At 41.2% G+C, this 21,725-nt stretch overlaps 1 protein-coding gene across 2 annotated transcripts in view; it reads left to right on the top strand.

The window, feature by feature from the left end:
- Positions 1-1,160: 1,160 nt before the first annotated feature.
- PTPN12 (protein tyrosine phosphatase non-receptor type 12) overlaps positions 1,161-21,725 on the top strand; it is a 105,559-nt gene continuing 84,994 nt past the window's right edge. For both annotated transcript variants that reach the window (XM_023192520.2, XM_023192519.3), the window contains exon 1: positions 1,161-1,603. In XM_023192520.2, the coding sequence (XP_023048288.2) occupies positions 1,505-1,603 (99 nt within the window). In that variant the 5' untranslated portion in view covers positions 1,161-1,504. The remainder of the gene's footprint in view (positions 1,604-21,725) is intronic.

Raw genomic sequence — 21,725 nt, 5'->3', positions numbered from 1 at the left:
CGCCTAAAATCCCAACACTTTCGGAAGTTGAGGGGGTGAGGATCCCTACTGCACAGGAATTTGAGATCAGCCTGGGCAACCTAGTGAGACCCCTTCTCTACCAAAACTAAACAAATAAATAATAAATTTTTAAAATGTATTAGCTGGGCTTGGTGACGTACTGAGGTAGGAGGATCCCTTGAGCCCAGGTGTTCAAGGCTGCAGCGAGCCGTGATCATAGCACTGCACTATGGGCGATAGAGCAAGACCTTAGCTCTGGAAAAAAAAAAAAAAAAAAGATTTATAAAGTCCATTCCATTGAGGAAAGTCTTTTATTCAGTTGTGAACTGCTGCGAACCTAAAGACAGGAAGGCAAATTTCCTTCAGTTCGGCAAACACGAAGATCCCACATCCGCGTCGTCTGGGAAGAAGGCACTCCGAACCTCAGGCGCTCACTCGCCAGGTTTAAGAGGATGCGCAAATAATAAAAGTCCTCTCACCCAGGAAGCGTTTCGCTTCCCTTAGCTGAGCCACGATCCAAGGTGCCAAAGCCTAATTGCTATCCACTCTCACCAATCCGTTACCAAAATGAGCATCTACCTGCTGCGAACGTGGCGGTGACACTACTACAGTTCCCAGCCTGCCTCCAGCCCGCCCTCGCCCTCCCCCCACTCCTGGACTCCACAGGCCGTGACCTGTAGGCCCAGTCCACGGCTGGCGGCTGTGCGGGACTCCTGAAAACTGCTTCTCTTCCCTAGTAGGCAGTGAGACCGCAAATTCCAGCAGAATCCTACTCGGACACACTACGGCTTGCCCCGCTCAGAGTCGCATTCCCTCCTTCGCAGGAACCAACTCTCCTCCCAACGCTACTCCGACCTCTGAGCTCCCTGAACGGGACCACGCCCCGGAAGTGGAGTCAGTCCTCCAGGCAGCCCGCTGAAGTGCCTTCCAGCCACTCCAAGCGGGGCTAGGGCCGGCAGGGCGGGCTTGGGGGCGTGGTCGGGAGGCGGGCGGGGACGGATCAGCAGGCGCGGCCCTTGGGGCGGAGCCGCGGCGCGAGGCCGCGCATCTGGGTGGCGGCGGGGACGCGCCCGTGGGGAGAGGCGGCTGCGGCTGCTGGCGGGGGGTGGGGGGGAAGGAAGAACCGGGAAGGGGGGTAGGGCGAGCGGAGAGCTAGCTGTGTTCCTGAGGCGGCGGCGGCGGCGGCGGCGTCTCCGACGGAGGAGGAGGGCGGGGAAGGAGGATGGAGCAAGCTGGGGGTTGGGGTTGGCGCTAGCCGCAGCGGCTCGCCTGGTACTGTGGGAGAGCGGCGGCTGCTCCTGGAAGTTGTGGTGTCGGGAGCCCAGCCGGTGCCGCCGCAGCCGCCGCCTAGGGCGGTGGGGAGGAGGAGGGAGCCGCGGGGCTTGGCGGGGGTCGGGAGGGAGGGACGTGCTGGGGAAACGAGCTGGGGAAGACGGAGCGGGCTCTGCGCCGGGCGGGCGGGGGGGGGGGGGGCCAGCGACCGCAGCCGGGGGGACGCGGGAGGATGGAGCAAGTGGAGATCCTGAGGAAATTCATCCAGAGGGTCCAGGCCATGAAGAGTCCTGACCACAATGGGGAGGACAACTTCGCTCGGGACTTCATGGTGAGTCTCTCCCCTCGCTGTCGCCTTGTCTCGCCGGCGCCGGAGCCCATCGCCGCCTCTCCGGGCCGGGCCGCCAGTGCTTTGTGTACCTCTGTGAGGAAGGGGCGGAGGGGGCGCGCACCAGCCCGGTGGGCCGGGTGATCTTGGAAGCCGGCGGGAATCGAGAGCGCCTCCCGCTGTGGCCTCCTTTCTTCTCCCGTGTTCGCGACCCCCGCGCGGGCGCCCGGGACGCGAAGGGAGCGGCCGAGCCTGCAGCCTGCACCGCGGCTCGCGACCACCTATTGTTTACCCGGCCGGGATCCGGAGGCTAGTGAGGTGCAGGCCGGGGGGTGCTCGCGTTTCCACATCTCCCCGCCCAGTCCGCTCCTCCCAGGAGGGTCGAGGCAGAGTATCTGGCTGTGGCCGGGAGGAGTGCAGATCGTGGCTGACAGAGGAACGGGGGGATTGAGGTTGGCACTAACTCCTGGGATCCCTTTGCTTTAGCTGGTCTCAAAGCGGGCAAGGTAGGACTTCTGCCGTTTCTGGGGTCGCAATCATGATCTCCAACGCTTGGGAAGGGATTGTCCATAAGGAATCTCATGGGTTTACCTAATTTCCATTTACCCGCGTCCCGCTTCTCCTCTCCTGAGACCCAGGTTTAAGGTGATCTTGGGGTCCGGTTCAGGGGATAAGTGTGGGTGGGGGGATTATCCTGAAGGAAACCGACTTCGGACTCCCCAGGGGATATTGCCGAAGGCGGAGGGGATGTGACTATCACTTCCTATCCGGGGGGGGGGGGGGGAACTTGGGAACAATAGTCCTGGTGGGGCGGAGGCGTCGCTACGGACCGAAGCCCTGAACTGGGAGATAACCTTCCCAGCGCCCCCCCCCCCCCCCCCCCCCCCCCCCCCGCCCCCGCCACCCCCCACTTTCCGCCTTCTGCTTGTGCAAGCAGGCTTGAGAGGAGGTGAAGGTTAAAAGTCTTGTTCATGAAACTGCTCTAGATACACTATTGCTCTAGTTCACTATGAGGGGGTCAGATCCGAAGGCGTGGGACCAGAAGTCGACTTCCTACGTTACCCACCCCCCCCAACCCCCGCCCCTTTTATTTTTTTGCTGGACAATGTTCCCTCTAGGGTTGTTTCCCGGCTTAGGAGGCGGTGGTTGCGGCTGCGGCTCCTACGGATATTGCGCAAGACTGGGGCGTTGGAAACCCTGTAGGTCTGGGGAATGGAAAAGGAAGTGGGACTTTGGGAAGTGGTTGCTCCTTAGTCTTGGCGGGGGTTGGGAAGGGGAAATCAGCTAGGGAAAATTTTTATCCTGGGTAAGGTACACCTCCAAGAATAATCACCTAACTCTGAAACCTGATTATGAAAAGGATACACAGTTAATATCTGTAAAATGAATGGGCAGCAGACATTGGCTAGTTTTTATTTTTTATTTAAAAAGTACAGTAGTTTTTATGGTGGAGGTGATATGACTTAGTATTGAATACTTTTTCACGTTTTAAAGAGACCGGTCCAGTAAAACTTTAGCGTTAAATTTTTAACAGCTTATAAAATAGGTCTTTGACCTTACACAATATTATACTAGTATCGTTGAACTTTGTGATTCCCGCCTCCCCAGACCAATAATAGAGGATGGAAGTAAAGTTTTCTCAGTATCTTTTGAAGATTGAAAATATAAGTTAAATAATCTAACTTATTCCTTATTAAAAATAAAAGTATTGCTTATATTTAAACATTTGCTCTTGATATTTAGCCTATGTATTTTTGAAAAATTACTTTTTGATCTGAAAGAGTTAAGGAAAAGAGGGCATTTTCCCTTTTTACTATTGAACTTTTATTGTCTTAGTATCTTTTGAGCAATTTACAGCAATTGGATGCAGTCCCCTTTTTACTGCTTTCTAGCAAAAATAGAAGAAAATACTTTGAATATTTAAGGCGTTTAAAACTAGCTTTTTTTTTTTTTTTTTTGAGACGAGTCTTGCTCTGCGCTCTGTAGCCCAGGCTGGAGTGCAGTGGTGCAGTCTCAGCTCACTGCAACCTCTGCCTCCCAGAGTCAAAGATTCTCCTGCTTCAGCCTCCCAAGTAGCTGGGACTACAGGCGCAAGCTACCGCACCCAGCTAATTTTTGTATTTTTAGTAGAGATGTGGTTTTGCCATATTTGCAGGCTGGTCTTGAACTCCTCATCTCAAATGATTCACTTGCCTTGGCCTCCCAAAGTGCTGGGATTACAGGCGTGAGCCACTATGCCGGGCCTAAAACTAGTTTTTTATCATCTTATTTTGGTTATGGAAGAAGAGATGGTGTGGTCCCTGGTCATTTCTTGTTTGCATGCTAGTCACCTTGTGGTCCCTAGGCGTATACTGGCAGGAAGGAGCATTTTGTTTGGTGATGCGGGCCATCAGGACAGGTGCCCAGCCTCTGAACTCCTGTACTGGAGAAGTAGCCTTAGGGTTCATGCTTTGGGGATGAGTCAGGGATTCCTATTGGAGAGTTCATTTTTCTTTCTTTTTTTTTTTTTTTCCAGATGGAGTCTTGCTTTGTCGCCCAGGTTGGAGTGCAGTGGTGCAATCTCCGCTCACTGCAACCTCCACCTCCCGGGTTCAAGCGATTCTCCTGCCTCAGCCTCCTGAGTAGCTGGGATTACAGGCGCATGCCACCACGCCTGGCTAATTTTTGTATTTTTAGTAGAAATGGGGTTTCATGGTATTGGCCAGACTGGTCTTGAACTTTGATCTGACTGACTTTGTGATCTGCCCGCCTCAGTCTCCCAAAGTGCTAGGATTACAGGCGTGCGCCACCAAGAGTTCATTTCTCAAAGACTAAGTGAGTTTCCTTTTTCTTCCATGATACCTAGGTATAGCTAGGTGATTCTACACTGGAGATTTGATGACTAAGGCTATTCTTTTATAGGGCTTGGTTTTTTTTTTTTTTTTTTATTTCCTGACTTGATAAGCAATAGCTATAATTAAGGCAGCCGGTAGTTGCTGTTGCTTTTTCCCCTGACTGGAAGGCTGGAGAGGAACTATGTTCCCCTGGCATGGAAAGAGAAAAAAAAGATTAGCTTATAGATTCTAATTATTATTCTTAAATTCTGATGTTGATTAAAAATGCATTTTAAAATCTTAACATTTTATGACTAAGCCTTAGAGTTAATGTAGCTGATATAACTCTGTTCCATTATAAAATAATGTTTATTACAAATTTGGAAATTAATAGAATAATAATAATTCCTTACACTTAGACCACAGTTCAAATGAATACTCCACTTGCCTGACTCTGGTGACATTGCTCTTTTTGCTCTATCCAGCTGTCCTATAGTCCTATCATTTAAAGGCTACGTCTGTTAATGTTTTGTTTTGTTTTGTTGTTTTGTTCTGTTTTTGAGATGGGGTCTCACTCTGTCACCCAGGCTGAAGTGTATGGTTGCGATCCTGGCTCACTGCAGCGTCAGCCTCCCTGGGATCCCACCTCAACCTCCAGAATAGCTGGGACTACAGGCCTGCCCCACCAAGCCCTGCTGATTTTTGTATTTTTTGTAGAGACAGGATTTCCTCATGTTGCCCAGGCTGGTTTCTAATTCCTGCCTCAGCCTCAAAGTGCTGGGGTTACAGGTGTGAGCCACCGTAGCTGGCCTACTACTTGGTGACTATTTTATATCTTAATTCCGTTTCTTTGTGGTTGAGTATTTAGGTCATTCTACTTTCTGCTGTTACATATAATAATTCTGTGATTAAAATTTTTGCTGAAACTTTTACATTTTTCACTGTTGCATAAGATAGCTTCCCGGGAGTACTAGGTAGAAGTATACAAACATTTAATACATGTTCATAAACTTGAAAAAGTTTTGTCAGTTTATACAACTGTCAGTAATGTATGAGTGTTCATATTATAATTTTCTTGATCTTTATTTGATGGTTGAAAACTGGTCTTGTTTTAACTTGAATTTCTTGATTACTATTAAGGATAGAAATTTTCCACCTGTCATTAACTATTCTATGAGTGTCTGTTACTGGCCTTGGTTGTGCCCCATACTGTTAAAGAGGAGACAACTAAGGTACCCAGACTGTATACAACTTTGTTTCCTAGATGGTTATTTGCATGTTGAAAACATGCTAATTTGCTAATAAATTAGCAAATAGCTAATTTGTGGCTGATCCAGAATTTGATCTCAATTATCTCTACTTTTAGTATTTACAAACTGAGAGATAAATGTATAAAGTAGAGTGGTGCACATTCATGTTTCACAGGCCTAGGTTTTACTCCACGCAGACTCCATCTGATGACTGGGGGTTGGGGAGGTGGTCCTGGACCATACTTTGAGAACCAGTGAGCTAATACATGGTAAATGATAAAGGTGATGCTAGGAAAGTTACATAGAGGTCTTTTTGTGAAGGATCTTATATCTATGCTATACTTAGATTTTATTCTACAGACCAATAATAGCAATTCTGGACAGTCTGCATTGTAACTCCTAGAATCATGCAGAAAGTAGGGAGGTGTTAAGAAAATAGACATGCTGGCCCACTCCAGTGTCATTCCCCCACCCTCACCTTCTCCAGCCTGCTCCTTGAGTTGTACTCTGAACCTTCACTTACTCAGATAGGTTCTGGTAGAAAAGGTGAGAATCATTAGTCTGGACTTCTGGAGCACTGCTGAGTCTTTTAAGAAAGGTGAACAATCATTTGTGTTTTACAAAGTTGAGTCTGATGGCAGTATGAAGAGTGGCATTTTGGAAGCTGTCGAAATATAAGAAGTGAGATGTGAGGGCCTGAAGTGAACTGAGATGGGGAAATAGAGTATACAACACATCTGATAAGAATTAAGAAAGGAGTTTCAATGATTCATTAGATGGGGGTATAAAGAAGAAAAGAGTATAGTATTATGACTCGCAAAATGTCTAGCTTGGTATCTGTCACCCAAGGTAGAGAATACCATTTGGTAGAATAAGGAGTGAGGGAGGAGAAACAAGTAGAGGAAACCAAACAACATTGTAGGAGGAAGTTTCAGGGGAGAAGAGGATACATTTAATTTTCAACATGTGAAAACTGCGTGTTGCCTCTGAGACATCCAGTAGAAATGTAGAGCTTAAGATTTCTGACAGGATGGAGTTAAAGATGTAGGCATCATCATATAAGCATGTAGGAGATAGTTGACATCATGGGAGTGAATGAGCTTATTCCAGCAAACTTATAGAGTGACCACCTTTAGGTTGAAGAACATCAGTCTTAAAAGAACAGCCAAAAGAAGGATATACTAGCGATTGTTCCTGAAAAGGAGTGTTCAAGGAGGAGGGAGGAGAACCAGAGATGTCAGAAAAGCCAGGGAGAGTTTCAAGAAAGGAGTTATTACCGGAGTCAAATAATGCTGGGAGGACCGGTAAGGTGAGGTTAAGAAAGTACCCATTCCATTTGGCACGTAGGAGTGCTTTGGTGACTAGAAAAAGCAGTTTGGGATGGGGTACGGGAAGAAGCCAGATAATAGGGTGAAGGGTGGATTTAGCGTCTTTCCATTTTTTTTTTAACATTTTGAAAGTAGAGGGTAGGAGCTAGAGGAAGACTGGTTGAAGGAGAGTGTGCCCCTCCCACTGCCTTTTTTTTTTAAGAGAGAACTAGAGAATATTTTTCATACTGTTTCTTGTCTATGTGTATATCCTCTTTTGCCTGGAAAGATATTATGTTGCAGTCTTGATAAATATAAAAATTTTCATTGTTTGTTTATTCAGTGTTGTGGCTTGCAGGTTTAAAAAAATTAATAACAGCTTTATTGAGATATAAGTACCTACCATAAGATTTACTCATTTAAAGTATATGATTCACTAGTTTTTTATTACATTGATGAAATTATGCAACAGTCACCACAATCAATTTTAGGACATTTTCTTCGCTTTCTGTACCCATTAGCAGTCACTCCCTGCTTTCCCACAAGCCCCAAGCAATCACAAATCTACCTTCTGTTTCCATAGATTTAAGTATTCTGGACATTTTATATAAATGGAATCATACAATATGTGGTGTTTCGTGACTGACTCCACCTAACATTATTTCAGGTTTCATCCACGTTATAGTATTGATCAGTAGTACTTTTGGCCTTTTTATGGCTGAATAATATTCTATTGTATAGATACCACATTTTGTTTATCCATTCATCGTATTGATGGGTATTTGAATTCTTTCCACTTTTTGACTAATGTGAATAATGCTACTGTGAACATTTGTGTACAAGTTTCTGTATGGACACATTTTCAGTTCTCTTGGGTATATATCTAAGTGTGGAATTGCTCAGTCATGTGATAACACTATGTTTAACATTTTGAGGAACTGCCAGACTGTTATCCAAAGCTGCTGCACATTTTACATTCAGTTAGGAGTATACGAAGGTTCCAGTTTCTCTACATCTTCACCGATATTGCTGCTGTCTTTCTGATTATAGGTATCCTACTGGGTGTGAACTGGTATCTTCTTGTGGTTAGCTTGTAAGATTTTGTGTGTCGTAATTTGTCTTTCAAAACTAGAGTGAAATATTTTCCAGTCCTTGCATTTGAGCTAATCTTAGTGCTTACCCAGTGCCACTGGTTTAGTAATATGGTTTTCTTATCCATCCTTCGATGAGTATTCATCTAAACATATTTATATCTTAACTAACTTCAGAAGTGGAAGTGAACTTTTAAGTAACTCTCCAGACATGGTTCACTGAGACAGTAAACTAAAAATTTAAGCGTTCTCAAGAATTTTACTGTATTTACTTTCAATATTTGACATTTAACTTGGAAAAAGGATTTTTAAAGGATGAAATTGAAAGTAAGACATTAACATTTAGATGGATGTAGGTTTTTTGTTCATATGTTAAATACTTCTGTGTTTCTATAGCACTCAGTTTGTTAGATTCATAAACATTTACATTTCTGTCTTCCCCAGACTGAAAACCTCCCAGGCTAGAGAATGGGACTTAATTATCCCCGTATCCCCATTGCTTAATATAGTGCTTGGCATTTAATAGGCACTAATGTCCATTGCGTGTGCAGACATTGTAGACAAGCTTAATGCTGTAAGACAGATTTATTCTTCAGGTGAATTCTTCAGTGGTCCAAAGGTTTGTCTTTTAGATGGCCATGAGAACTGCTTCTTCCCCTCCTACACAGATATATTCACGTAACTCTAGTTGTATTTTCAGTATCCACTGAAAAAGAAAATACAACAGCTACCTTGAATTCAAATATTTTAAATAAATACGATTTTATTAGCTGCACTTTCTTAAGGTAACTTCTGTACTTGTGCATCCCACACCCCATGGATAATATTTTGTTGATATTGTCTTAGAGTATTAATAAAATGTCTTCTTTTAAACTTTTGGCTTTGGACTTAATAAAATCAAGATATCATGTCATCAGTATCTCTTCAAAAATAGTGAATTTGTGGACATTTAGAGAGTGATTACAAGTGATATCTATTGTTCTCTACTTGCCTCTAGTTTCTTTCCTCATCCAGTTCATTCAATATATCATATTCACTTTCCTAAAATACCACTTTCAAGTGGCGGCATCTGTAGGCTAATGAAAACCATACTGGTTGTACAATCAAGAGATGTGGGCTGCACTGGAAGCATGGTTTAATTTTTATTATAAAAAATATAAGTTAAAAAACTTATTGCTCTCTTTTATGACCATTACAATTATTGGAAATTTTAAATGTGTATTTTGAAAGTCAATTCAAAACATCTGATCCAAGTGCTGCTTCTACATCACCTGGAAGCTTCACCCAATTTTGTAACTTTAGTCCTAGTTGAGAATCACAGGTCTATAGGATAAAGTCTGTACTTCTTAGCCTGGCATTCCAGAACCTTCTTAATATAATGTCACATTACCTTTCCAGTGTTAAACTCCTATACTCTGTGGTATGTATCCTCTCTTCCCTTTGAAGTAAGCTCTTCCTGGTCCTTGAATGTAGGACCAGCTTCATTTCATTCCTGGTCCTTGAATGTAGGTCCATTTAGTAGGACCAGCTCTTCCTGGTCCTACTAAATGAATGAAATCTTGCTTATCTATGGTTGTACTGTTGAGCATACTTTTTCCCTCAGAAAGCTTCCCTTTTATTTATTTATTTTATGTATTTTTTTTGAGACAAAGTCTTGCTCTGTTGCCAGGCTAGAGTGCAGTGGCACGATCTCAGCTCACTGCAACCTCCGCCTCCTGGGTTCAAGCAGTTCTCCTGCCTCAGTCTCCATGTAACTGGCATTACAGGCGCCTGCCACCACACCCAGCTAATTTTTGTTTTTTTTAGTAGACATGGGGTTTCACCATGTTGGCCAGGATGGTCTCCCCTTTTATTTTATAAACCAGTACTTGGAAGATGAAAAAGCTAAAAATTTTAAATGACTTCACCATGTTCACCAAAAACTTGGAAGCAAAAATGTGATTAATTCTCACTTTCTAGAATAAAAATTTAGTACAATTTATCTTAAAGCACCTTTTCTCCTTTGTAAAATTTGATCTTTAATACCATAAGAAAAAAAGCCTTTCATTAGAGTTGAAAACTTGATAAGGTAAATCGGGCGATATGCAATTTCTAAACCCCTAGTCTTTTCCAAATATGAGTTGAACTCCTCTTCCAGCATTTTATATTTCTTGTAGTATTTAAGTTTTTTTAGATTCATGCAATCAGACCTTGACAATTATCTCTTTCCTTCTGAAATCACACAAAAATCTTCTTTCCATTTGTACAATATTGTAGGGTCTGTGGCTGGCGTATGGCAGATAGAAGAAGCAAACAGTAGTTGCTTCCTAAAAGTTTTTTTCGGAGAAAGTGGAATGTGGACTGTATTAGTCCATTTTCACACTGCTATGAAGACCTGCCCAAGACTGGGTAATTTATAAAGGAAAGAGGTTTAATTGACTCACAGTTGAGCATGGCTGGGGAGGCCTAAGGAAACTTACAATTGTGGTGGAAGGCGAAGGGGAAGCAAGGCACCTTCTTCACGAGATGACAGGAAGGAGAATGAACGTGGGAGGAACTACCAAACATTTATAAAACCATCAGATCTCGTGAGAACTCACTATCAGGAGAACAGCATGGGGGATTATAATTACACAGGAATTATAATTCAAGATGACATTTGGTGGGTACACAAAGGCTAGTCATATTGTGGACCACATTAATCTCAGAGGCTTTGGGAAGTGTACTAACATCTACATTTCCTGTAATAATTTTTTTTATATCTAATCGGCATTTAAAAAGCGATTCTAATAACATTTGAGTGACTGCCCTGATAGGCTCTGAAGGAACACAAAGACTTGTCTCTGTCATCCATCCATGGTCTCTATCATTTATCCATTCATACAGAGGGTATTTATGGAGATACCAGAGTGCCCACTATGCCCTAGGTACTGTGTTTTTGAATTGGCAGTTGAAAATATGGCAGTCAGTCTCTTCAGGAAGTTTACTAACTGAAGAGACTTGTGAGAAGCAGCAGGACTTTTCCTGGGGGCAGTGGATGGGCTTCAGGGGAATCTTTGAACCCTTTTAAATTATATGTAATACTTTTTGTGTGTAAGCCCATTTTAGGGGGAAGAAAGTTCATAGCTCTTAGTTTCTCAAGGGGTTTGGGTCCCAAAAGCCTTAGAACCTATAGACTAGTGGGAAGATAAGGAGTTTAGGAGCTATACAGTCAGTAATTTCTATCCTGGCCCTGCTGTGATTCTGAGCAGATTATCTAGAGAAGTTGGGGCTGTAATACATACCTGGAAAGAACAAGATAATATATGTAAAGTTTCTAACGTAGTACATAGAAGGTAGTTGAAGGAATTTGAGATGACATATTGCTCCAATGGAAGTATATTCGGAATTTAAACTAGAGAGACAGGAAAGCCTAAATTTGCCTGAATAGATCATGGACAATTTCCACAAAGATGAGCTGGTTTTTGAAGGAATAGTTTGTCAGGTGAACTAGGTGAATAAAAGGTAATAACACTTTCACAGACTTGGAGATTAACAGAGATAGAACTGTGAGTTTTAGATGGGAAGAATAGGGTCAGTGTGTCTAAAATAAGCAAATCTAATGTACCCAAATAATAGGATTTCCAAAGGAATATCAGCTTAAATGCTATTATGAAATTGGCCTGTGTTTCTGAGTGTTTTGATGAGGAGTGTTTTGATGTTCCATTATTATGGCATAGTTGTTTGCTCTTATAGTAGGACCTTTTAAAAATCGAGTCCCTGTCACATGGTAAATGTTCTTAAATCTAGTAATTTTACTTTATCTCAGGTATATAAAGTAGTACTCTCTCTGTTTACACAGTTCTTAGATGACTAGATTAGTGTTTTTCATTGACATCTATCAGATATGTTAAAAGTGCCCTGTAGAAAGAAATTACGTTTAAAAAGCCTTCAGGACTAAGGCAGCTTTTTTATAATGGTGGGTCTCTTGCTTAGTTTGGATTCCTCAGCGAATTGAGCTTTCTGTAAGATGACTCTGAAGAGATTTTGAGACTATGCATCTGTGACCAGAACCAACGTGAGAAAGGAAAAGAGTTCTAGGTCACATGCTACAAAACCATGAAGAATAGCTTTTCTAGACACCTTCTTCCCCATTGTGTATGTTGGTTTTACTCCTGAAGTCATAAACTCTTTAGTGTTATAAGGAACATAAAAACTGTTTAGAAATTAAGGAGCTTATTACAGGTCTTGCCATAGAAAGGTGGCAGAACTGGGTTAGACCCAAGTTAGGAAAGCAGATACTTTTTCTATGATATGATGCTGCTTAGGCCAACATTTTCAGTCTTACGGAAGAAGTCAATAAAGCCCTGCCCCCCAAAGGAGAGCATAAATATCCTCAAAATTACCACAAAAGTTTTCTGTTAGTATAGATTTTTGGTTGCAGCCTACTCTCAAAGTAGCTTAAGTGAAGAAAGAATTTATTGCAATGGAATACTGCCCTTGAGCAGGTTGAAGCATCAGAACCAAGAAATAGAGAGCCTGGGTGACTCCTCTCTCCATGCCAGCTGCTGTGTCTTTCTATGGTTTTCTAGTTTCTATGTCTCTGGGGCTGCTTGGATACTTCTCTTTGCTTCTCTGTACACCTGTTTTACTCTTCTCTTACCTCTCTCTGCATTTTGACTTTCACTGTTTTGGCCTGCATGTGCTGAATAAAGGCATCCCTTATGGTAATCTAACCTGTCTCATTCACTTTTATCTCAGATTATGGGAAGAGCTCAGAATGACTAGAGTTGCTACATCTTGTTTTCAATTTCCGGAAGAAAATAACCAGCTTGCCAGTGAGATGGGTGTTGTATGAGGTGGTGCGCTTATTCATATGTGTATGGAAGGAAGGAACTTTTTTTAGAGAAGGGAAGGGATGGCTTGATAACTAGGCAGGCAGCCCAAAGAGTGTCTAGTAGAGAATCCCTGAAGCAAAATTGAAAAAAAAAAAATTACTATTTTAAGGTTTCAGCTCCATATGAACTCCACCCACCTTTCAGAGAAGGAAAAAGAAGCACAAAGAGTCCTTGTGACTTGAGAGAACCATTTGTTGGCTCTGGCAGAGCATTATTTCACATTTACAGTTAGACATTAAACATCAGGCAAAATTTTAAGGTTTCTGTGTAGCAAACTAAAATTAAGATTATCTATAATCTGCTTATTTATGGTACCTAATATTTAAATTATAATTTTTCAACATTAAAATATGGAACCTTCTTGCAAGGAAATCCTGTTTTAAAGTTTGGGGTTTTGTTTTTTTGTTTTTGTGTGTGTTTTTTTGTTTTGTTTTTTAAGAGATAGGGTCCTGCTTTGTCGCACAGGCTGGTGTGCAGTGGTGTAATCATAGCTCACTGCAGCCCTGACTTCCTGGGCTCAAGTGATCCACTCGCCTCCCTCCTGAGTCGCTAGGAATACAGGCATATGCCACCCTGCCCTACTAATTTTTTTACTTTTTTGTAGAGATGAGGTCTTACTGTGTTGCCTCGGCTGGTCTCAGACGCCTGGCCTAAAGTGATCCTTCCATCTTGACTCCCAAAGTGCTGGGATTATAGGTGTGAGCCACTGCGCCTGGCCCTAAAGATCATTTTTATCAAAGTAGTCACTATGATTTACTCCGTGATCATATGTCAGAAATATATCACTATCTGAAAACTTAACATATTTTCTTCACAGTAGATTTTGCATTATTAACATTAACCTAACTATAGTTCTTTTAGTTCGTGAATCATCTAAAATTTATGTGTTAACTATATTCATTGTGTTTGCCTGTCTATTAGCATGCCTGTCTTTGCGCCTGTGTGTCTGCCTGCCTGCCTTTGTGCCCCCCTTTGAAATTCTATTTGCCTAGTCAACTTTCTCTACCTACTCTGTCAGTTGGTTGTCTATGCCCAAGATTTATTAATGTGTGTTAATAATGGATAGCAGAAATAGACTGGAAGGTACTTTGTAGTTTAGAAATGTCCTGTAACTTACACCTAGTTGTTTGTAATTCATCTAATATAGTAAATAGATTCTACAAGGGGACTTCAAAAAGCTCATGGAAAAATGGAATTAAGTAAATAAATGTTATTTATAAATAAATTTGTAAATAGATTAAAATTAAAAATATAAAGTTTATTTCTCAACATAAACTCCATCACTTTACTTTTATAAGTGATGCTACAGCAGCCATTTTGTTTAGCCCTAATAACTGAGGGTCCTAGAAATGTAACCATTTCAAAGCAGTTTTTTTTTACATTATTAACTGAAGAGTAATGAGTGCCCTTTAAAGATTTTTTTGAGATTGGGAAACAAAAAGAAGGCAGAAGGAGCCAAATCAGGACTGTAAGGTGGATGCCTAATGGTTTCCCATCTGAACTCTCACAAAATTGCCCTTGTTTGATGAGAGGAATGAGCAAGAGGCATTTTTGTGGGTAGAAAAGGACTCTGTGGTGACACTTTCTCGGATGTTTTTCTGCTAAAGCTTTGGCTGACTTTTTCGAAACACTCTTATAATGAGCAGATGTTATCTTTCCTTGGTCCTTCAGAAAATTAACATGCATAATGCCTTAAGCATCCCCAGAAACTGTTGCCATAAGCTTTGCTCTTGACTGGTCCACTTTTGCCTTGACTGGACCACTGCTACCTCTTGGTAGTCATTGCTTTGATTGAGTTTGTCTTCAGGATCATACCGGTAAAGCTATGTTTCATTTCCTGTTACAGTCCTTTTAAGAAATGCTTCAGGATCTTGATCCCACTTATTTATTTATTTATTTATTATTTTTCATTTTGTTTTTGAGACAGAGTCTCGCTTTGTCACCCAGGCTGGAGTGCAGTGGCACGATCTCTGCTCGCTGCAGTCTCCACGTCCCGGGTTCAAGCGATTCTCCAGCCTCAGCCTCCCAAGTAGCTGGGATTACAGGTGTGCACCACCACACCCAGCTAATATTTGTATTTTTAGTAGACACGGTTTCGCCATGTTGTCCAGGCTGGTCTTGTACTCCTGACCTCAGGTGATCCACCTGCCTCGGCCTCCCAACGTGCTGAGATTACAGGCGTGTTTAAAATTTCCATTGAAAGCTCTGCTCTTGTCTGTAGCTATCTGGGTGCTATGGTTTTGGCACCAATGGAGTGGAAAGTTTGTTCAGCTTTAATTTTTCAGTCAGAATTGTGTAAGCTGAACAACTTAAGATGTCTGTGGTGTTGGCTATTGTTTATGCTGTTAATTGCAGGTTCTCTTCAGTTAGGGCACGTGACAAGATGAATTTTTTCTCAAAAATCAGTGTGGATGGTCTGCTGCTACAGGTTTCATCTTCAGCATCACCTTGTTCTTTCTTTAAAAGAGGCATCCATTTGTAAACTGCTGATATTTGGGGCATTGTCCCCATAAACTTTGCTTCACCATTCTTCCATCCAAGCTTTACCATAAATTTGATGTTTTGTTCTTGCTTCAGTTTTTTAGCAGAATTCATGTTGCTCTGATAGGGGTTCTTTTCAAACTGATAACTTATAGTTCTTAGTGCTTCAAATGAGACCCTGTTCATCAGACAGGTTGTAAGAAGTTAGTATGAGTTTATTTTGGTGCAAAAAAAATTGAAATCCATGCATAGTTTTTTTCATGGTACATATTTTCCATGAACTTTTTGAAGACCCCTTGTATGAATGCCAAGGAGAAACGTAGGGTGGGTGGAATATTAGTAATAGGATTTTGCAACTGAAATAATTAAACATGTTCAAATATTTACCTCCACACCCATTCCCTGACATTATTAGATGGTGCACAAAAGTAAAAAGTCTAGTTTTAAAAATTACTTTATAATTTAGATAGAAGATTATTAAAATTTATTTTTAAGAAACAGAGTCTGTCTCTGTTGCCCAAGCTTGAGTGCAGTGGCACAATCACAGCTCATTGTAGCCTCAAACTCCTGGGCTCAACGGATCCACCTGCCTTAGCCTCCTAAGTAGATAGGACCACAGGCATGAGCCACTGCTCCCTGGTAGATTACTTTTAAACTTTTTTTTTTTTTCAAAAATGCAACTTAAACTAAAAGTACAGGATTAATATTTAACCAGTACATTTAATTTCTTGTCATTGCTTTATTATATGCTGTTTTTGTATTGTTTACAAGGTCTCAGCATCATATGTATATTTTCAAATATGTTCTAAAATGACCTCATCATTTATTTCTCTAGTATAGAGGTTTTATTATTTTTTTAAATAGGATATAGATTGGATTAGATCTATGAATTATTATTTTGCCTTTAAAACAGGTTATAGATAAGAGAGGGAAAGGTAATTTGGTGATACTCCTGGGCAGGAGTCTTAATTATTTAAAGAGGGTGTGAACGAAGGAATGTACAAAAGTAAAAATAGGCAGGGAAGAAAAGACCTGATGGAAGTAACATATCTTTGTCATATGTTTGATTTTAGGAATTTGAGTGTCTAGGATTATAGTGGACAGTCCAATGATATGGGTTACAACAGTTATATATGTATTAGACCTGGCCATTACTTACTGTGTGATGTTGAGTACATGATTTGAACCACTCTCAGTCTTAGCTTCTTTATCTTTAAAACAGAAGTAGTTTGTAATGTTTGAATTAGTAAGAATAAAGGACACAGTGTCAGATGTTGTTCTAAATAAATGATAGGAAGGAAGCATTATTAGGGCATTAAGTGAGAAGTTAAATAAATGGGAGGGGAAAAAGGCAATACCTTGCTCTTTTTCTCTTTTGGACCTTTTTGGTGACAGACAAAAAGAATGTGTATAGTATATTTAATTATCTGAAAATACAGAGTTGAGCATCCCTAATCTAAAGTTTGAAATGCCCCTACGTCCAAAATTTTTTGAGTGCCATTATGGTCTGAGAGCAGACATTATATATGATTGCTGTTTTAAATTTGTTGAGATGTATTTTATTGCCCAGAATTTGGTCTGTCTTGGTGAATGTTTCATGTAAACTTGAGAAGAATATGTATTCTGTGATTGTTGTCTTACATAGTCTGTAGACGTGCATTATATATCCAGTTGATTGATGGTGCTGTTAAGTTCAACTGTGTCCTTACTCATTTCCTGCTTGCTTCATCTGCCCATTTCTGATAGAGGAGTATGGAAGTCTTCAACTATAATAGTGGATTTGGATATTTCTCCTTGGAGTTCTATCAATTTTGCCTCACATTTTTATGCACAGTTGTTAGATCCATACAGATTAAGGATTATAATGTCTTCTTGGAGAATTGACCCCTTTATCATGATGTAAAGCCACCCTATCCCTGGTCACTTTACTTGCCATGAAATTTGCTTTATCTGAAATTAATAACTAGTCTCACTTCATTTTTGTGTTAGCTGATATATTTTTTTCCATCCATTTGCTTTTAATCTATGTGTGTTTGTATATTTAAAGTGGATCTCTTGTAGACAACATATACTTAGGTCTTGGTTTTTAATCCACTCTGACAATCTTTTAATTGGTACATTTAGACCATTGACGTTCAGAGTGATTACTGATAGCATTGGATTAATGTCTACCATATTTGCTATTATTTTCTGTTGCCCTTGTTCTTTGTTCTATTTTTTTTTTGTCTTCTACTCTTCTTCTGCCTTTTGTAGTTTTAATTCAAAATATCATATGACTGTCCTTTCTTAGCATGTCAGTTTTACTTCTTTTTTGTTGTTGTTTTGTTGTTCTTTTCAAAAGAGACAAGGTGTCACTTAGTTGCTTAGGCTGGAGTGCAGTGGCATGTCATAGCTCACTGTAACCTCAAACTTCCGGCTTACGTGATGCTCCTGCCTCAGCCTACTGAGTAGCTAGGACTACCAAGTGTATGCCACCAACCCTCAAGTAATGTTTTTTATTTTTTATAGAGAGAAGGTCTTACCATGTTGCCCAGGCTGTCAAAACTCCTGGCCTCAAGCAGTCCTCCTGCCTTGGCTTCCCAAAGTTTTGGGATTATAGGCATGAGCCACAGTGCCCAGCTGGGTGTTTTTATTTTTTTAAATGGTTGCTCTGGCATTTGCAGTGTATGTTTCCAGCAAATCCAAGTCCACTTTCAGATAACACTGTACCACTTTATGGATGGTAAGATTACTTATAATGACAAAATAACCCTAATTCTATCCCTTGTATCATTGCTGGCATTATCTCACTTACAAATAAATATAGACACACAAGCATACGTAACCAAATACATGTTTGCTGCTATTTTGAATAAACAGTCATCAGATCAATTAATAAGAAAAATAAAAGTTTTAATTTTACTTTCATTTATTCTTTCTCTCATTTCTTCTTCCTTTCTTTATGTAAATATGAATTCCAGACTAGCATAATTTTTCTTCTCTCTAAAAAATTTATTTTAACATTTCTCACAAGGTAGGTCTGTGGCAACAAATTCCCACCCATCTCAGCCTCCCAAAACATTAGGACTACAGGCATGAACCACCCACCTCAGCCTCCCAAAACATTAGGACTAAGGCTTGCCTAGCCTTAATTTTTGTTTGTTGAGAAAGTTTTTATTTCTCTTTGGTTTTTGAAGGATAATTTTGCAGGGTTCAGGATTCTAAGTTGGTGGGATTTTTTCTTCTTAATAAGATACTTTGTCACTGTCTTCTTGCTTGCCTAGTTTCTGAAACACAGTCAGATGTAATTCTTATTATACTTGCTTCCCTGTAGGTAAGATGATTTTTCTTCCTCTGGCTTTTTAAACGATTTTGTGTTTATCTTTGATTTTTTGTAGTTTGAAAATGATATGCCTACATACAGTTTTTCTGGCATTTATTCTGATCAGTGTTCTCTGAGCTGCTTGGATCTGTGGTTTGGTTTCTGACATTAATTTGGGGAAGTTTTCAATCATTATTTCAAATATTTCTTCTGTTCCCTTCTTTTCTTTCTGTTATTAGCCTTATGCATATTTACATCTTTTGTAGTTGTCCCCACAGTTCTTGCATATTCTGTTCTGTTGTTTCAGTTTTTTTCTAGTCTTTTTAGTCTGCTTTTTAGTTTTGGAAGCTTTTATTGAGATATCCTCAAGTTCAGAGATTCTTTCCTCAGCCATGTCCAGTCTACTAATAAGCCCACCAACGACATTCTTTATTTTTGTTACAGTTTTAAAAAAAATCTCTAGTGTTTCTTTTTGGTTATTTCTTTGAATTTCTGTCTCTTTGCTTATATTGATTGCCCATCTATTCTTGCATACTATTTACTTTATCCATTAGAGTTCTTAGGATATTAATCATAGGGTGTTTTTTGTTTCTTTGTTTGAGACTGGGTTTTGCTTTGTCTCCCAGACTGGAGTGCAGAGATGCAATCATAGCTAACTGCAACCTCCGCCTCCTGGGCTCAAGCAGTCCTCCCACCTCAGCCCTCCCCAGTAGCTGGGACCACAGGCATGTGTCAACATGCCTGGCTAATTTTTCGTATTTTTTTGTATATACGGGGTTTTGTCACGTTGCCCAGGCTGGTCTCGAACTTCTGGGCTGGAGACCTGCCTACCTCTGCCTCCCAAAGTGCTGGGATTACAGGCATGAGCCACCCAGAGCCAAGGTCTCAGTCTTTTAGAGAGCTTGTTTATAGATTTTGAACTATATCCTGTTTCTCAGCACCTCACCCCCAGGGTGGCTTCAATGACCTATAGTTGGGTATTTCCCTTACCTGATGTAAATAAGGCTCTACTAAAACCCCAGCAGGTTAGGCTCAGGTTAAATCATTTCTCCGTAGGGCAGACCTTGTTAAGAAGAATGGAATATTCCGCCGGGCGCGGTGGCTCACGCCTGTAATCCCAGCACTTTGGGAGGCCCAGGCTGGCGGATCACAAGGTCAAGAGATAGAGACCATCCTGGCCAACATGGTGAAACCCCGTCTCTAATAAAAATACAAAAAATTAGCTGGGCGTAGTGGCACGTGCCTGTAGTCCCAGCTACTTGGGAGGCTGAAGCAGGAGAATCGCTTGAACCCGGGAGGCGGAGGTTGCAGTGAGCCAAGACTGCGCCACTGCACTCCAGCCTGGTGACAGAGCAAGACTCCGTCTCAAAAATAAAAATTTAAAAAAGAATGGAATATTCTGGTGTGTTGCAAAATGGCTCCTCTTTCTCCTGCTGCTGGAAGCATGAGGGGATTTTTCTCTTGATATTTACTGTGAGAACCTGGTAGAGCTCCTGGAGGTAAAACAAAAATGTGGGGGGGCCCCCTCTGATTGGGTACACTTGGAGTTTTTGTTTGTTTGTTTGTTTAGAGCGGTCTCGCTGTTGTCCAGGCTAGAATGCAGCGGCACAACCTTGGCACACTTCAGCCTCAACCCCTGGCCTCATGTGATCCTCCCACCTCAGCCTCCCTGGTAGCTGGGACTACAGATGTAGCTACCACACCTAGCTATTTTTAAATTTTTTGTAGAGGTGGGATCTCACTGTGCTTGCCTAGGCTGGTCTCGAAGCCCTGGGCTCAAGAGGTCCTCTCGCTTCCATCTCCCAAAGTACTTGGATTACAAGTATGAGCCACTGCACCCAGCCTCCCCTGGAGATTTTAACCCTCATAGTGGTTCCCACTATGCCTCTAGCAATTCATCAGTTACAGTTCAGGTTTCTTATGGAGGTTTGTTGTGTGAGTGTTTCTGCTCTGATTACTTGTGATTCTCTGTATTCACCTTCTGTCTCTCCAGTTTGGGGGCAGCTGTTTGACCTGTGACTTCTCTTAAGGATCTGAGAAAAGTTGTTGATTTTTCAGTTTGTTTAGCTTTTTACTTATTCTTAAGATTGAGTGACAGATTTTTTTACATCGTTTTTTATTGTGATAAAATGTATTAATACAGAACATTTATCATTTAAGTGTACAGTTATGTGGCATTAGGTATATTCACACTGTGCAATTAGGAATCTTAAAAGGGAAAAGTCACATACTGTTAGAAGGGTCATACAAGGCTTTATAGAAAGGATTTTTAAGATGAGCTTCTATATATCAATTAAAAGAACATTTCAGTAGAAACATGAGACTATGGTATGATAATTACCAGAAGAAAAATGCAATTAAGTGCTGAACACAGGAAAAAAATCATCAACCTCGCCAATAATCAGAAAAATTGAAGTTAATCGTTGTTAACTGTTGGGGGAGTAGCTACCAAATTTGATGAAAACTCAAAAATTGATAATAATTCAGAAATTGAGAGTAGCGACTGGGTGTGGTGGTTCATACCTGTAATTCTAGCACTTTGGGAGGCTGAGGCAGGCAGATCACCCTGAGCTCAGGAGTTTGAGACCAGTCTGGCCAACATGGCGAAACCCCATCTCTACTAAAAATATAAAAATTAGCTGGGCCTGGTGACGGGCCTGTAATCCCAGCTACTCGGGAGGCTGAGGCAGGAGAATCACTTGAACCTATGAGGTAGAGGTTGCAGTCAGCCGAGATCACGTCACTGCACTCCAGCCTGGGCAACAGAGCAAGACTCCCATTTCAAAAAAAAAAAAAGAAAGAAACTGAGAATAGCAAATATTGGTAAGGATATAGAAAACTAGTGTTTCTAGGTCCGTTAAGGGGAGGGTAAGCTGGTGAAGCCTATTTTGGAAGGCAGTTTGGCCACTTCTAGTAGAATTGATAAATGTATGTACTCTTTGACCCAGCATGTCAAGTTTAGGGATCTTTCCGTAAAAATACTTGCATATGTGCATAAAATAGTGTGTCCAAGTATGCAACAATTT

The sequence above is a fragment of the Piliocolobus tephrosceles genome, chromosome 8 (assembly GCF_002776525.5).
Source record: "Piliocolobus tephrosceles isolate RC106 chromosome 8, ASM277652v3, whole genome shotgun sequence".
NCBI lineage: Eukaryota > Metazoa > Chordata > Mammalia > Primates > Cercopithecidae > Piliocolobus > Piliocolobus tephrosceles.
The sequence above is the reverse complement of the archived record's forward strand: the minus strand, read 5'-3'. Positions and strand labels throughout refer to the sequence as shown.